The 14,933-nt window shown below is 41.3% G+C and overlaps 5 protein-coding genes across 9 annotated transcripts; 2 read left to right on the top strand and 3 right to left on the bottom strand.

The window, feature by feature from the left end:
* Window positions 1-52: 52 nt before the first annotated feature.
* On the bottom strand, window positions 53-8,175 carry LOC132794499 (uncharacterized). 2 transcript variants are annotated; one of them, XM_060804985.1, is made up of 8 exons: window positions 7,878-8,175; window positions 7,382-7,822; window positions 6,160-6,976; window positions 4,616-5,610; window positions 2,305-3,096; window positions 2,049-2,255; window positions 979-1,815; window positions 53-916 (listed from the first exon to the last, which is right to left on the bottom strand). In XM_060804985.1, the coding sequence occupies exons 1-8, from the start codon at window positions 7,884-7,886 to the stop codon at window positions 308-310; spliced, it is 4,707 nt and encodes a 1,568-aa protein (XP_060660968.1). In that variant the 5' UTR covers window positions 7,887-8,175; the 3' UTR covers window positions 53-307. The 2 variants fall into 2 exon arrangements, with proteins under 2 accessions (XP_060660968.1, XP_060660969.1); XM_060804986.1 differs by having other exon boundaries at window positions 54-916; window positions 6,160-6,958; window positions 7,878-8,174.
* On the top strand, window positions 3,392-4,621 carry LOC132794501 (protein angel). The gene has a single exon (XM_060804988.1). The coding sequence runs from the start codon at window positions 3,527-3,529 to the stop codon at window positions 4,580-4,582; it is 1,056 nt and encodes a 351-aa protein (XP_060660971.1). The 5' UTR covers window positions 3,392-3,526; the 3' UTR covers window positions 4,583-4,621.
* A 149-nt stretch (window positions 8,176-8,324) lies between the features above and the next one.
* Window positions 8,325-9,590, top strand: LOC132794503 (large ribosomal subunit protein mL43). The gene is made up of 3 exons (XM_060804994.1): window positions 8,325-8,562; window positions 8,625-8,731; window positions 9,099-9,590. Exons 1-3 carry the CDS (start codon window positions 8,426-8,428, stop codon window positions 9,437-9,439), a joined length of 585 nt encoding a protein of 194 aa, XP_060660977.1. The 5' UTR covers window positions 8,325-8,425; the 3' UTR covers window positions 9,440-9,590.
* On the bottom strand, window positions 9,517-12,765 carry LOC132794502 (tumor necrosis factor alpha-induced protein 8-like protein). 4 transcript variants are annotated; one of them, XM_060804989.1, is made up of 4 exons: window positions 12,494-12,765; window positions 11,539-11,649; window positions 11,098-11,393; window positions 9,517-11,034 (listed from the first exon to the last, which is right to left on the bottom strand). In XM_060804989.1, exons 2-4 carry the CDS (start codon window positions 11,600-11,602, stop codon window positions 10,759-10,761), a joined length of 636 nt encoding a protein of 211 aa, XP_060660972.1. In that variant the 5' UTR covers window positions 11,603-11,649; window positions 12,494-12,765; the 3' UTR covers window positions 9,517-10,758. The 4 variants fall into 4 exon arrangements, with proteins under 4 accessions (XP_060660972.1, XP_060660974.1, XP_060660976.1 ...); XM_060804991.1 differs by having other exon boundaries at window positions 11,098-11,390; XM_060804993.1 differs by lacking the exon at window positions 11,539-11,649 and having other exon boundaries at window positions 11,098-11,390; window positions 12,494-12,763.
* Window positions 12,766-13,091: 326 nt separating this feature from the next.
* LOC132794450 (ATPase ASNA1 homolog) lies at window positions 13,092-14,738 on the bottom strand. Its single transcript, XM_060804908.1, has 4 exons — window positions 14,443-14,738; window positions 14,231-14,348; window positions 13,717-14,157; window positions 13,092-13,659 (listed from the first exon to the last, which is right to left on the bottom strand). The coding sequence occupies exons 1-4, from the start codon at window positions 14,553-14,555 to the stop codon at window positions 13,321-13,323; spliced, it is 1,011 nt and encodes a 336-aa protein (XP_060660891.1). The 5' UTR covers window positions 14,556-14,738; the 3' UTR covers window positions 13,092-13,320.
* Window positions 14,739-14,933: the final 195 nt, after the last annotated feature.

The raw sequence follows: 14,933 nt of genomic DNA, 5'->3' as shown, positions 1-14,933 counted from the left end.
TATATATATGTATAACTATATATGTATGGTATATCTATAAACTATTACAATATATTATAATAATCCGTGTAAATTATGTAATAAACTGTTGTTGTTGTTGTGCATGTAGTATAAACTACACACACCAAAAAAAAGGCATATTCCGGAATGCAAAGTTCACTTTTAACGGAATTCTGGAGGCACCCAGAGACAGGGACTAGACAACGTGTGAAATTAAGGCAAACAGAAAACACATTAATTCCCTCCTTTCATTAAACAAATATATAAAATTCTTATAATAAATAATATGCAAAATATATATCAACTTCTAACCCTGCTTCAGCCAACGTCTGGCAAAAGTCAGCGCCTCATTCAATTGCTGCAGCCACTCAACTAGCTCTGGCTGTGTGTCTGCCGCAAAGAACACCTCGGTGTTGGAACACAGCAGCTGAAAACTGCGCGCACGTGCACACAACTCTCGAGGCGCCACGTCCAACTCCGACTGCAGACTTAATTCAAGCTGCAACTGCAGCAAAGGCGGTTCATCGCACAGATTCTGCTCGTGCTGCCAAACCGAGAGACGCAGTCCATTCAGTGTGCACCAGCGTCGATTCCAGTTGTGTTTGGTATCCTGCACATTGAGGTAACCCGAGTGCTGTGACTTGGGCAGGCGCAGCTCAACCCGGCCACTCAGCGCAATTTGTGGCATTAGATTCGAGGATTTCGTGTGTGATGTCAGTGGCAATTGCCAGGTGCGAGAAGTGCGCAGCCAAATCCTGTCGCTGGCCTGTGTTTCGCCCGCCATCACCAACTCATAGGGTACCAAGTCACTTGCCTTCAGAGTAAACGAGGCGTGTAAGCGAAAGCGTGAAACAATCTGCTCACTTTGCGATGAACTGCTGGAGGAAGCGGAGCCAAGACTTCCACTGCCGCGTTTCTAAGAGAGTGAATTACGAAATAAGTGAAAAGTGCAAGTGAAAATATGAACTGTATTCTTACTAGCAATGCCTTTGGTGGCTCCAAAGACAACGTGGACACCTTGCGCAGACGCAGCATAAAGATTTGACAACGCAACTCCAGCTCTTCAGCTGCGCCATCGATGTAGAACTCAAGACCACAATCACGAAAGATGGCAGCCCCATTGTGACATTCTATCGACTGTGTCGATCGTATGCGACCTTCGCTTTCCACCGTGCAGATGTAGTAGTAGTTGAAGAACACATCCTGATTAACATCCGCCTTGATGGGCAAGTGCAGTGCATCGATAAGAAAGCACTGCGATTCTCTTCTAGCTGTAGACGTCACGATTGGCTGTGCTGTCTGTTTTCGCAGCGTGGTGAAGAGCAACAGACGTTCCGCTTCCACCATTTCCGAAGAAATCTCCAACTCGGGCAACTGACGACAAATGCTGACAGCCTGTGCCAGCTGCTCATTTGTGGACAACGATTCGTTGAGCAACGAGTCTAGATTGATGGCGCTATAATAGTTGCTGCTATCGATATCGCCTTCAGTTTGATTCGTCTGATCACGTGACATATTCAGACTGTGCGTTAGTCGCTGCTTCTCGGCTAGCAAAAAGTCTTTGCCCTTGCGATACGAACGACGCACGGCATCCTTCAACAGGCGATAGCGTGTCAAGGTGCTCATGGACAACAGATTGCTCTCGCTGGGCAAAGTCTGCGTGAGCTCGACAAGACTGTGACCGTGCATGACATTTTGAGACTTCCTGTTGTCTGGCTGCTGAGGTGTGGTTGGACAGCTGACACTGGCAACGTTTTGTTTGTGCACCGTCGCAGTTGGACCATCGTTTATGTCGATGTTGAGTATGCGCGTGGGCTGAAAAATGGCGCAAGTCAACTGATTACATATTGAAACTATTTACGAACTAGTTGAAATTGAAATTATAGTTGAAGCAAAGAGTAAGCAGAAAGTTTTGTGTATATAGCCAAATACCCGATAAGCTTATATTTGTAATGCTGTCTTGAAGCATGTTTAACTTATGTACATGTGATGTGAATTGACAACAAATGTGTTTGTTAAAACTAATAGGAATCAACAAAAATCTCTACCTTAGTCGTAAAGTGTTGACTTTGCTTCTTTGGCGTACTCTGGTTATCCGATGAGGGTGGCGGCGGTTCCAACTGCACCGATCCATATTGACTCTGTCCACTGCTATTGGCGTCCTCAATCACATAATGATCATACACTTCGTTGGGCATATCGTAGGAGACAGTATCGTCATCCACAACGGGAGCACTTTGCGCCTTGAGACTTGTCTGCAAATATTTAATGAGAGATTTTTCAATTTGAGCGAATAATACTTACATTTGGCACTTTCTCCAGTCGCATGTTGTCATCATGGTCCAGCACTATCTCGCTGCGACAAAGATTCTCCAAGAAAATCTCACTGCGTTGCAGCGATAGCTCCGATTTCGAGAGATTCCGATTCTTTTTTGGAGGCGAGTGCTGTTCGTTAATGTTATTCAACGAATGATGCATCGGCAGTGTCGGTTGCTCTGAGACTAGATTCCGTGATCTTAAGGTGGAAACTGTGTAGGAAGTATCGCTGGCAGGCTCATCTGGCAAGGGCATAAACTGGAAGAAGCTGCCATTCATCAGGGATTCCTGAAGAAATTGTCCCAGTGGTCGTGGTTGCACTGCAGCCTTGACATCAACAGATCTTGGTGATGACTTGTTAGATTTTTGCACTGTGGCATAGAGTGCACTGAAATCCTGCACTGGGGATTCTGGGAATGGCGTTGGACGTGGTGTTATGTCACTAACTGTACCCGTGGCTGATGCTAATGACGATTTGGTTGGTGTTGGACCAGGTGTACTTAAAGGTGTAGCTGCTGATGTGTCGGCAGCTGCCGACGATGAGGATGTGGGTAGCTCAGTCTGCTTCAGCAGCGCAGCATTTCTAACATCAAACTGCGGGCTGCCGCTAATGTGCATACAGTCCTCCTCTATCTCGGAGTAAATGGGTTCTCTTTCATGAACTTGAGGCTGATGACGGCTTACCACCGACCGCTTTGTTCTAGTTATGGGTCCATCGACGCAGTCGAATCCACCATGTGTGCGTTGTCGTTGCTCTAAGGGCGCAAATCGGGAACTCTCCTAGAACAAATATATTAAAATTATATAGTACTTTCGATAAGCAAATCCCAAAAAACTTTTCTTAATGAAAGTTTAATAGGATCCGATTTTAAAAAGCGTTTAATAATATCTATAAAATTTCTTCGAAAATTATTTTTTTTTTAATATTTCAATTTATGGTAATTACGGTCCCGATAACTTGAGCAATTTTGAAAATCAGCGCCAATATAAACCATTTTACGTTATCGACACACGCGATACGTCTGCTGTCAATCTATCGATAAATATAACACATAAGTTTATCGTTTAGAACGCAGCGAATAACAACGCAAAGCAAATGCAAGAATAACAGCTGATTTTCACTTAACTCGCCAGCGCAGGCAGTTTTAAGCAGTATTATCAACAGAGTGACGCTTGTTGGTGGATGTGTTTATTTTGGTGACATAAAGCGATGTCCAAATCCCTGCTCCGTTCATTAAAAACCCGCATACAAAACACACAACGCGGCCTTAGCATAGGCCAAAGACGAATAGCGCCCAAAATGGAACCACGCTACGATTACAATCGCAAATGGACGATGCCTGCTGCTGTCAAGTTAAAGGCGACAACAGAAAACCAAGCTGCAGCATGTGGAGCTACAACCACATTCAAACTGATTTCATACAATATTCTCGCGCAGGATTTGTTAATGGAACACATGCATTTATACCTGGACCGACCACAAGAACTGCTAACATGGCACTCCCGACTGCAGAAACTACAGCGTGAGATTATCAAACTGGATGCGGACATTCTGTGTCTCCAGGAGATGCAACACAATCATCTGCCGCTGCTGGTGCAACGGCTAACAGCCAGCAGCGGCAAGCGTCTAGAGTACGTATACAAGAAGAAGACAGGCAACCGCACTGACGGTTGTGCCATCATCTATGATTCTTACAAATTCAAGTTGTTACATCAACGGGCAGTGGAGCTGTATGATGCGAGCGTACCGCTGCTGGATCGCGACAATGTGGCGCTATTGGCTAAGTTCCGGCTGAAGCAATCAGAGGAACCCAAGGAAGTGATTGTGGCCACAACGCATCTGCTGTTCAATCCGAGACGCAGCGATGTGCGTTGTGCCCAGGTCGCCAAGTTACTGAACGAGCTGCGTCACTTTGCAATCAACTCCACTACTGACAAAACCACGCCCGTTATTCTCACTGGTGACTTCAATTCCGAAATAGAATCTTCACCCATGTACTTGGCCCAAGCCCAAAGCACCGAACCCTCTGCGCTCAACTTTAAAATACTCGATCCGGGAGATTTCACGGCCTCAACGTTTCAGGACGCCTGGATCACTGTCGACTACATTATGCACTCGGATGCGCCGCAAGCAAAGCATGAGCTCCAGGTGCTCAGCGTCTATTTGCTGCCCAAAATTGGCGCCTGCGCCAACGCCGGCAATATACCAAATTACTACCTCGGCTCTGATCATTACTCCTTGGGTGCGGTCTTTGCCATCGTTTAAGTATTTGTAAATTAAAGTGCTTAGTAAACTTACCTGAAATGTGCGTGTTGCATTCTCATCAGTCGCTTCCAGCTTGGCGCGTATGCTGCTCAGCAAATATCCCATTTTGGTGATGGTCACATCCTGATCAATGTCCTTTTGATACGAGCGATAATATGTTGCTGGTGCTGCGTTGCTCTCGCCTTGAAAGTTCAGCTTGCGGCGCTGGCCACGAGGCACTTTCTTGGGAGGCGTAGGCGGCTTCACTTTGCGCTGGAAATCAAAATACGCCTGCTCTGAACTGTCTTTGTACTGTGGTTGCTGCTGTTGCATGGATGGCGTGGTGATTGTTGCCGATGGCGTCGACTGAACTGGCGAATGATAACTGCCAGGCGGTGATTGAGATTGCAAATCCAGCTGCAATTGAGATGTGGATGTTTGCACACCAACAGTGCACAATCTGGGAGGCTGATTCGATTTCTTGGGCGACACAAAGCGCAGTATTTTGTTCTTAGAGTTGTTGAGAAACTTTTTCGATTTGTTGCGCAGCCCGCTAGGACGCTGCTTGTTGCCATTCCATGGCGAAAGATTGCGCCACTGTTCGCCCCAAATGAATTTCTGGCTGCTCTGTTTGGCATATTTAATCGGCGTATGCTTGGGCTGCATATTGCTTTCCAGATTATCGCTGACACCATCCACCGTATCAAGGGAGATCTTTGGCACCACAGGTACGGGTTGCGGAACTTGCCAGCCAATGTTGTGGGCAACCTGTGGCGCCGGCTCTGGAGCGTGTGTCTTGAATTGCGTCTGCTTGGCGGCATCGTAGTTGAGCATATCATTGATTTTGGGCTCTGTCCAGCCCAGCATAATCTCCTTCATGGGCTTGTCGGACACTGTGCTCTTGTTCCTGTTGCTGCTACTGTTGTTGCTGGCCATGTGAATGTTCTTGGCATAGTGAGCTCCACGCTTCGATTCCACAACGCGTTCAATGTCGCTTAACGAGGGACAAGTTGCTAATTTGGCCTGATGCACGGGTTTCTCCATTGCGGCTACAAGATCGAGAAAGATCACATGAAAATCATAAGAAAAGAGCTACTGGTATACGGTTTGTGCATGCTTTATTCTCAAAAACAACAAAATAAAAAGATTAACTTAAGAAGAAAATAGTTAAATTCATATATAAACTATATTTATTTGAATAATTAAACCAATAACTTAATTAATTACAAACTGAATATTATTTGAAGCCAAAGGAATTAATATACTTTATATACTTTTTTAGTTAAATCATTTCCATATTCCTCTTTTAAACTAATTAATATTCGATATTCTAAATTAAATTAAATACTGACTAAAATTAAAATGTTTTATTAGGTTATACAAAATTTATATAAGTTAACTTTGCAAGTCTTTACTCGACTAACAAATGTTTTAGTTTAATTTAATTAAAAATACTTTATTACTCAAACAAATGTTTTAGTAACTCAAAAATCGAGTAATTAAACTAAAGCATACAAAATTCTACCAACACCATTTTCCTATTAATTAGTTTACGCTCTAGAATTCAAACTAAACCGAATGTTCTACAATTCACTTACCCAATGGATACGATTTGCGATTGCTCTTCGTCTTGGCTGCTTTGTCCACTTTAGAGCTAGGTATCTGAACACCGTGCTTGCGCAGAAACTCATCCAAGACTCGCTCGGCATCTCGCACAGATGGCGTTGTAGAGGTCAACGATGATAATGACATTTTACCATCGAGACTCTGGTTGCTGCGACGTGGCGGCTTCGGCGGCGGTTGCTCCACATCGCGAGGCTTGAAATTCACCTGTCCGCCATTCGAAAGACGTTTCTGCAGCAATCGACCTCCGCCACTTGAACTGCGTCTGCATTTGCGTCGCGAGGAATGGAAACTCTCGCCCGCCAAGCTGGTTGCTTCTGTTAGGAAGTCATCGCACTCCTTATCCTCATCCAATGGGGTCTCTTGCTCGCTAATGTTCGAAAGTGGGGGAGCTGTTGCTTTGTACTCAATGCGTTCGGGTTTCGGCATTTTTTTGTGCTTCGATGTAGCTACCGATGATGATGAGGTTGTTGTCGATGCTGGTGATATTTGGGTTGAATTGGGCAGTTTCTGTTTGTTGACCCGCACTTCCGAGATGACACAATTGTCTCGCAGCTCTTGAATGATGTGAATAAGTGGCGCATCGTCGCCCACAGCGTGTAAACTGCTGACTGCGGTTAATGGTCTGCTATCCACCGATTTGTGACTGGCCACAGCAACTCCTGCAGCATTCTGCTTTCTATTCTCGGACTGACGACGTAGTTGAGTTTGAGGATTTCGCTGGCTTGGATGAGGGTTGAAATTGTTCTGATTCGATTGTTGTGCAGTGGGAAGCTGTAAAAAGTAAAGATTCTGTAACGTTTAGAAATTAAAATTTAAATTTCTAGATTAGTCATATATTAGGATACATAAAATAATAATAATAAGGAACAATTTAAGAAGCCTATACATATTCTAATATAATTATAGAATTATGAACTCTAGGACACAATTTGAATTATCATTTACCTCTAAGTAAATAAATCATAATTAATAAAAATATACAGAAAATACATAAACCAAATTAAAATGTGTGTTAAGAACTACAATTGGGTAGCATCTTATCTAAGCACTAAGCAATACAGTTTAATGTTGAATCAATATTAACATAATTTTAAATAATTATGAATTCGATTTAAAGGAAACTACTTGAAATGTACTCTAAAAACTGCTGCCGCACTTAGAACTATATATAGAATAAGGGGCTGGGGCGCTTACCTTATTAGCGTCGGCACGCCTGCTGCGTTTGTGTTGCCGCACGTGCCACTCACGTGGCGCCACCGTTGAGCCGCAGTCGCCGCTGTCGCTGGTGAAGCAGTAGCAGAAACCGTTCTTGCATGGCTTGCCACGACGCTCCTGCGCCTTGTTGCATAGATTCTGGTTGATTAGATGTGCATCGGCAGCAACGACGCGAGCTGCCGTCTGTCGCTCCTCCCCGCCCCCCGCAGCATCACGACTGTGCGTCGAGACGCGTCTGATGCGTCGCGTTCGAAACTCGTTTAGGCAATCCTGTAGACTGAAAGAGCTGGTCGAGCCCGAATCCTCATCTTCCTCCTCCTCCTCCTCTTCATCATCATCACCATCATCTTCCTCTACCTTCTTCTGCTCCTCGTATTCGTCGAAGTCGACAAGCTTGGGGTACTTTGAACCTGCAAAAGTCTGTTGATCTCGTTTGTTTACATTGCATTCGCCACATTTGTTTAATTACACTTACAGTGGCCATCAAATCGAATTAGTTCACGCAATTAATGCAATCGATTGTTGCTTCACTTTCCATTAACACGTTGCACGTTTTCTAATTCTCTCTTTTTATGCTCCACATAGAAAATCTCAAATGAAAAGCGACGCGACGCTTGCTGCATTTGAATTCACGCATTCCCTTTTGTGCCGCTTCTTCGCCGTTATCAGCGCTCAGCTGTAACAGGGTTGTTATACTGGCTTGCTTGCACAGTGTCACAAAACCACATCGAACTGTTTGTAAAAGTTGTTTTACAACTACAATAAAAGTATATTATGATAACATTCTCAAAACAACTCCATTTATTTAAACTACAGCAACGGAAAGTATTGTTTTTACGGTATTACGTTAATATTTTAAATAAATTATTTTACGTTAATTTATCGATAATTTAACAACCCTGTCTAACGCAGAGCTATCGAAACAGCTGATTGTTGTGCGCGGCGTGAGGTTACGTCGGTCTTTTCTTGTTACGAAAATTGAAATTACAAATTTTTGTATTAAATACAACATAAATAAATACAATGTCAAATAGTCATCTGTTTCTCAAGTCTGGTTTTCCGCGTGCTCCCCTTCAAAATGGACTGGGACGCTATGTTTGCCAGCTGCAGCGCATCACATTGAAATTCTGCAAGAACAACGGCTCCAGTCGAGGCATGCGGTAAGTAAATAAATAAATAGTATAAAACAATCTGTGAGTTTACAACTACTACTACTATTTAGTGATTTTATTGAAAACCATCTGGTTGACTTTGCCAAAGAGAACCCTGGAATTGTTGTTTATGTCAAACCGCGTCGCCATCGTACGCCTGTTTTAGTGGCTGAATACTGTAAGTACTTTTTCTATTATACGAGTATATAGAGAATAACTAACGTAAGTTTAAAGAAAGATAAACAAAAATGTATATTGAATAATAAGTATGACGTTAATAAATTATTTTAAGGACAACATAATGTTAGTAAAAGAAATTCGATTATGAAGTTAATCGTGCTATCCAATGTTTAGTTCGTCACTGACTGATTTCACTCACTTAATGTTTTTTTCTGAAATTCCGTCATAAAATTATCAATTAAAATTATTCCAAGCAATAGTTCTTAAATTTTAGTATATATTTCTTAACATGTAAATCAATCAATGCTTTGCGAATACTCAAACCACACACCGTTTATTAATAAACTATTAATTTAATGTTTTAGTGAATGGAGAACGGGAGTGGCTGAATTGCCGTAACAACAGCCAGTCTGAAATATCCAAGTGGATTGACCTCCTCAAGACACAAAACGGCAGCTCAAGTTCGTTGCGCTTGCGTAAAATGTGGCATACAGATGTACCATCCATTCAAGGACCTTGGACACCGTTTCTGCTGCGTTCGCCCGAGGCCCAGAATCAGACATATCCCAGTCGAGAAATTTCCACTCCACTCGATGTGCCACAATCGGCGACTGAGAAGCTCATTGAACTGTTCAAACAACAAAAACTGGAGGCTGCTGGCGAAGGCGGCGTCGATGGGGTCTTGGAGCAAAAACGCGCTGAATAAGATTGTTAAGCATTAATGAGTTGAGATAATAATAATAAGAGTTTTAGTTGAGTTTTGTAATTATAATTTGTTGCTTTTTTTTTGTATTATAAGAAAGTCAACATAAATTTGTTTTCTAAACAATAATAAATACATGTTTTAAAAACCTAAACAGCTATAACTTGAATCCCACAAATTGTTGTAATATCGAAAATTCTTATTTATGTATGTGCCACACGCTTATTCAATTGAACAGTTTTATTGTCCCGTTCAGAATAATGATATATCTGGTTGCACATCGTTTTGAATGTTGTGTCGTATCAATTTTTTGATATGTTCAGGGTACATGATGAATATCGGTTAGAAAACAATAATGGAATATCATAAATAATGCTTAAGGTTATTGACCCTCATGGCTTTTGTTTGACTAAGAGGCTTGGAATACATACATACAATAAAACTGGTTTTCTAAACGGTTATTGAACTTAATACAAAACATAAACTCTCAAGATTGTGTGTGTTAAACGATTAACCAACAATTTTATCAATTTTGCAAAATTAAAGTGCGTGCAATTTGTTTGCATTTTTGTAGCACGCAATTGAAATAATAGGATAACTCTTAAGGAGATCAGCATAATTGGAGAATTAAGTACATGAATATATACGAAGTGAAAGCGTATATATACTTATATATTTTATAGGTTCCTTTATGTCAAGAGCGAGTATATAATAGTAATTGCATTTGGAGAGCGAGTTTCGGAGTATCAAAACAGACAAAAGTATCAAACATTCAATTGTGCATTGTGCAAATGCACAGACAATATTTAGACAGACTTTTTTTTTAGACACTTAATATAGTTTGAGTACAATTACAATTACAAATACAAATACAATCAACGACGACATGCACATTGATAAAAAAGCAATTTGCCTTTTGCTTTTTGGACATTATACATTGTGGGTTTTTGCTTTTGTGAATTCCTTTGGCGAAATGCATTTTACTTAAACCTAAACGACACAAAAATGTTAACGATTTTCAATTACGCAAAGTGTTAACATTGTCTTAAAAAATAAATCAATTTGGACGTGTGTTTTCTCGACTCCTACTTAATAAATGTTAATATAGAGTGATATCACCAATTCAATTAAAAATAATCATTGTTGTCTAAAGAGTGTTGTTGTTCTTTTGTTGTTTTCCACACCATTTGGTAGGCAAAGCATTTGTTGCTCTCAACTAGATGTTAGTATCTCATGTTGTGTGTAGGATATCCTGTTTGTTTTTGGTTTGATAATAGCCCCTCATCATTCCATTAGCTTGTACTGCGTGCCATTTTCTTTGCTCATATGTCGCCCGTTTCCATGGCCGAGTTAATATCCGCCACAATCTTGCCCATAACCTCACGATATGGTGAATCTGGTTTAAAGGCCGTTTCCAACAGCGCAGCGTCGCCAAAGAAATCAAACACCTCATCGATGCGGCCCAGCGATTTATCCGTTAAATGTGGCTGCACAATGGATCTGAGTGCCACATGCGAGTCCTGTATGGACTTCTGCAGATATGCCAAATCAAAGGTAAAGTCCACTTCATAGAATGATATGATGGACAATTGCGTGTTCTGAAAGTGTTAAATTGTTAAATTAATTCTTCTTTTGTTAAGTAAATATATTTTGATTGTTACCTGAAACTTGCGCTTAAAGATTTCCGCATTTTGCAATTCCTCGGGACTAAACTGATTGTTGCGGTGCAGCACTCCGATTTTAATGACAATTTTGATGATGTTTTTGATGAGTTTCTCAGCGCGCGCCTTGTTGCCAGTATGCATCTTACAGAGCTTGTACAAATTATCCAGCAGCGAAGCCGTTGTGCCGTCAATAAAGGTTTTCGCTATGTTTTTCGTTGCCATGCGTGAGAGTATTTTCTTTTGAGCGCGTAATCCGATATCGTGCGACTTGAATACATTGTCCGCCATGACTGCTATAAGAGTGTTTTGCAATTGAGTCAAATGAAGCAAAGCCAACTATTTACATTGCAAATGTAAAATGTAAAATGAAAAGTGAAACCATACAACTAAAGATCAAACCAAACGCAAAAGCAGAACTCATATCAAATTAACTTTTACCTTCCAAATTCCAGTAGTCAACACTCCAGAGCAGAAGGCTCTGTCTTAATCCAGCGACAGACATTTTGTTGTATCTTTATCTGTTACTCTATAATGTATCTGTGCCTGTATCTGTATTTGAGTGGCATCAATCCGGTAAGCAAGCAGTTGATAAAGTCATAATTATAAATATTAAAACACAATGATGATAGCCAATGTCAACTATGCCGATAAAAAGACCTACGCTGAGCTGTACTTCTTCAAATACGTCGTCGAAAACAAAACACAAAACACAAAAAGATAGCGTAACGTCAAGTGAGTAATGACGACTGCAGAGTTGCTTTCGTTTTGGGGCCATTCTAACGGCATACGTGTGTGTTGTGGCCATAAATGGAGTTCTGAGGCGACACCACTGCCCGTTCTGTCCGTTAGACCAATTCAATTAAGAAAAGCACATACTCCCCCACATGCATATTCAAATATTCGTGCATAGTATATTCTGTTTGTAAGTCGTACCATGACATGGCAGTGCAGGAATGGCTTAAGGTCACGCGACAAATTCGTTGATATGGCGGCCTAAAATGTTGGAATCGAGCGAGCGAGTGACGCAGTCCCAAGGACAAAAGGGGGACCGGATGTGGTGGAGAGAGGAAATGCGGCGGGGAAATGCGGAAACCAGCGAGTGGAATTCGTATAGAAATCAAGCGACTGACCAACTGAATGACTGTTGTCCAACATTATCGTTATTTCATTCTTACTGTATGTGTGCGTTGTCATTGTTGTGAGGGTTATTATTATTTATGTATTACACATTGTGGTCTTGTGGGGCGATAGTGGGTGATTTATTTGTGTATGGAGCGCTTTTGTGTTGTATTATTGATCGCAACAACCGCATACATTCATTCACACATTCCGATATACGCACGTATATATGTACATAGAGCTCGAGTATGGCTTTGGCGCTCAATTAACTCACCTGTGACTCTTCGTTGTTGTTGTTGCTGTTGTCCTAGACCCTCGTCAAATATCCTTGAGAATTGTGTGTTCTGGGTGCGGGGGTTTTCGCAGTTTATGGCAGCAAAACAATATGACTTTTCGATTTGCCAGCTTGTTAGCTTAACTAAATTGGAAATATGTGCAGCGGATCATCTATCGAGGACTGAAAACAACGAGGAAAACAAAAACACGAAAACTGTGCAGCAGCAAATAAACGACGCAAAATGAAACTGAGTGATGACAAAACGTCGATACATTGGAATTTTAAATTAGAGCCATTGATATCGTTTAATAAACAGTATCGGAATCTCCAGCACTGCCAACTATCTTTACAGCAAACGCTGGCTGCCCTTTTGCATATCGATAAGTTACAGCTGTTTGTCGGTAATAGCAATGTGACCATTTAAGGCATAAATACTTCTTTGGTATAAAAATATCGTTATTTTGAAAGTGACGCACAGTGGTCCAAACATTTTTAAACAAATGAAGAATTCAAATAATTGAACTGACTCGATAAACTAATAGATAAGAAAATAGTGCATCCACCAATATAAGTAGAAAAAAGACATAATGATGAATTCCTATAAAACTTGTTTATTCAAAATAACATAGGTTTTTCGATCTTAATTCAGTTCTTCTTGCAAAATGTATTGCGCAAAAAGTGAAATTGTTTCTTGCAGACAGCACAACTTGGCTAAGATCTGTAGCTTATCTGGCGTAATTAGAATTTATTTCACCCCCACACACGTATTCACAATAAGTTCTTCAGAAGCTTAAAACTACAGCGCACCTAACCGACGGCATTCTCTATTTGTTTGCAGATGCGTTGGGATTGTAAGGTATCATAAGGTTCTCTGAGAATGATTTAATGCTGTCTGGTCCGCGAACCTCCTTTTCCAGCAGAGGCAGCTTTGTAACATGGAAGTCCTCATATAAGTCGGCAATCTGGTCCAAGTATTTCTCCTGTATCTTGAAGCGGGAGGCACACATGCTACACGAGTTGTGGGATTTCTCCAGGAATAGCAATTGATTGACAATAATGTTGTGTACATCGATGCCACACTTGGTCAACTCCTGCACTAAACGTTCGGTCTCATACAGCGAAAAGAATTCGGCAATGCAGACACAAACAAATGTGGTTTGATCCTGAAAAAATACATCTATAACAATCTAATTCTAATTGAGAGGATTCTGAATGCTTACCGGGTTCTTGAACTGTTCGTTCACTTGGGTGATGACCCGCAGCATGTCATCGAGTTTTTGTGACAAGGTGTCTGCATTGACATCAGCCATGCCCAGCATGGATACAAATTGCGTCAACATAGGCGCCAGCTTCATCTTTAAACGTAACAATTTGCCCAATCCCTTCTCCACAACCTGCGGAAAGGCAATCAGACGCAGCGTGTGTCCCGTTGGTGCCGTATCAAAGACCACCACGGAGAAATTCATGCCCTTCACCAGCTTCATGACTTCGGCATAGCTCATCGCCTCATCAATACCGGGGAGAGCATTGATCATCTCCTGCATGACGCCCTTGCTGACACGTAGAGCTTCGTTCTCACCATCAAAATATTCGTCAGGCAGCTCGCCTAGACCGGCATTCGGATCTATTTCCATGGCGAACAAATTATCAAAGCCATTAACCTGAATTTCAAGAAAAATCAACAATATTTAGTATATAAAAATGCCGCAACATGACTTTCATTTTGTTTAATACCTTTGTCGGCACCTTGGTAAACTTCTGATCGAATGCATCGGATATATTATGTGCCGGATCTGTGGAAATGATGAGCACGGATTCGCGTACTTTTGCCAATTGGACTGCCAGACTGGAGCTGAAAATTAGTAATTGGATTTTTCGTAATATTAGTAAAGCTATTCTTGTTGTTGTTGTTTGACACGACTTGTCTCTCTTTCGCACACACGCACCTGCAGGTTGTTTTGCCTACACCGCCTTTGCCACCCACAAAAATCCATTTAAGAGATTCCTGTTCTACAAGATTTTGCAGACTTGGCTCTAAGGGCGGTAAATTGTCGACCATATTGTAATATTCTTCGTGAGACACGTAATTTGTTTGTGTAAAATTCTAGGTAAGTTTTCTGGTGCCGTATAGCGGCAGCGTGACCGCAGGTTCAATTTTAAAATATACCAAAAATGGATTTTCCGGTTAACTAGTAGTTTACTACCACAAAAAGCTCTAGCTATTTATCGGCCTACCGACACACCGACTTTAACCGTAAAATAATAATTCAATAATGAATTTCAGACGTTACTAACAAATATACTTGTTATTTAAGTTTGTTACTCGTGTAAAGAACAAAATATATTGTTACAATATGGCGCTAATAATGAATTTATGAATGCAATTGAGCACGGCTCTCTTGAAAGTTTTTTACATTATGTGAGTGTTGGACAAGGT

This window comes from Drosophila nasuta, chromosome 3 (assembly GCF_023558535.2).
Source record: "Drosophila nasuta strain 15112-1781.00 chromosome 3, ASM2355853v1, whole genome shotgun sequence".
Lineage (NCBI taxonomy): Eukaryota > Metazoa > Arthropoda > Insecta > Diptera > Drosophilidae > Drosophila > Drosophila nasuta.
The sequence above is the reverse complement of the archived record's forward strand: the minus strand, read 5'-3'. Positions and strand labels throughout refer to the sequence as shown.

Coding starts and splice junctions, on each gene's coding strand:
- LOC132794499 (XM_060804985.1), bottom strand. Junction 5,611..6,159: donor TCGCAAATCGTATCCATTGG/GTAAGTGAATTG, acceptor TCGATCTTGTAG/CCGCAATGGAGAAACCCGTG. Junction 1,816..2,048: donor GTCAACACTTTACGACTAAG/GTAGAGATTTTT, acceptor GCCATTTTTCAG/CCCACGCGCATACTCAACAT.
- LOC132794450 (XM_060804908.1), bottom strand. CDS start 14,555: ATGGTCGACAATTTACCGCCCTTAGAGCCAAGTCTGCAAAATCTTGTA. Junction 14,349..14,442: donor GTAGGCAAAACAACCTGCAG/GTGCGTGTGTGC, acceptor ACTAATTTTCAG/CTCCAGTCTGGCAGTCCAAT. Junction 13,660..13,716: donor ACGAACAGTTCAAGAACCCG/GTAAGCATTCAG, acceptor GTATTTTTTCAG/GATCAAACCACATTTGTTTG.
- LOC132794502 (XM_060804989.1), bottom strand. CDS start 11,602: ATGTCTGTCGCTGGATTAAGACAGAGCCTTCTGCTCTGGAGTGTTGAC. Junction 11,394..11,538: donor TGACTACTGGAATTTGGAAG/GTAAAAGTTAAT, acceptor ACACTCTTATAG/CAGTCATGGCGGACAATGTA. Junction 11,035..11,097: donor TCTTTAAGCGCAAGTTTCAG/GTAACAATCAAA, acceptor TAACACTTTCAG/AACACGCAATTGTCCATCAT.
- LOC132794503 (XM_060804994.1), top strand. CDS start 8,426: ATGTCAAATAGTCATCTGTTTCTCAAGTCTGGTTTTCCGCGTGCTCCC. Junction 8,563..8,624: donor GGCTCCAGTCGAGGCATGCG/GTAAGTAAATAA, acceptor ACTACTATTTAG/TGATTTTATTGAAAACCATC. Junction 8,732..9,098: donor TGTTTTAGTGGCTGAATACT/GTAAGTACTTTT, acceptor TTAATGTTTTAG/TGAATGGAGAACGGGAGTGG.
- LOC132794501 (XM_060804988.1), top strand. CDS start 3,527: ATGTCCAAATCCCTGCTCCGTTCATTAAAAACCCGCATACAAAACACA.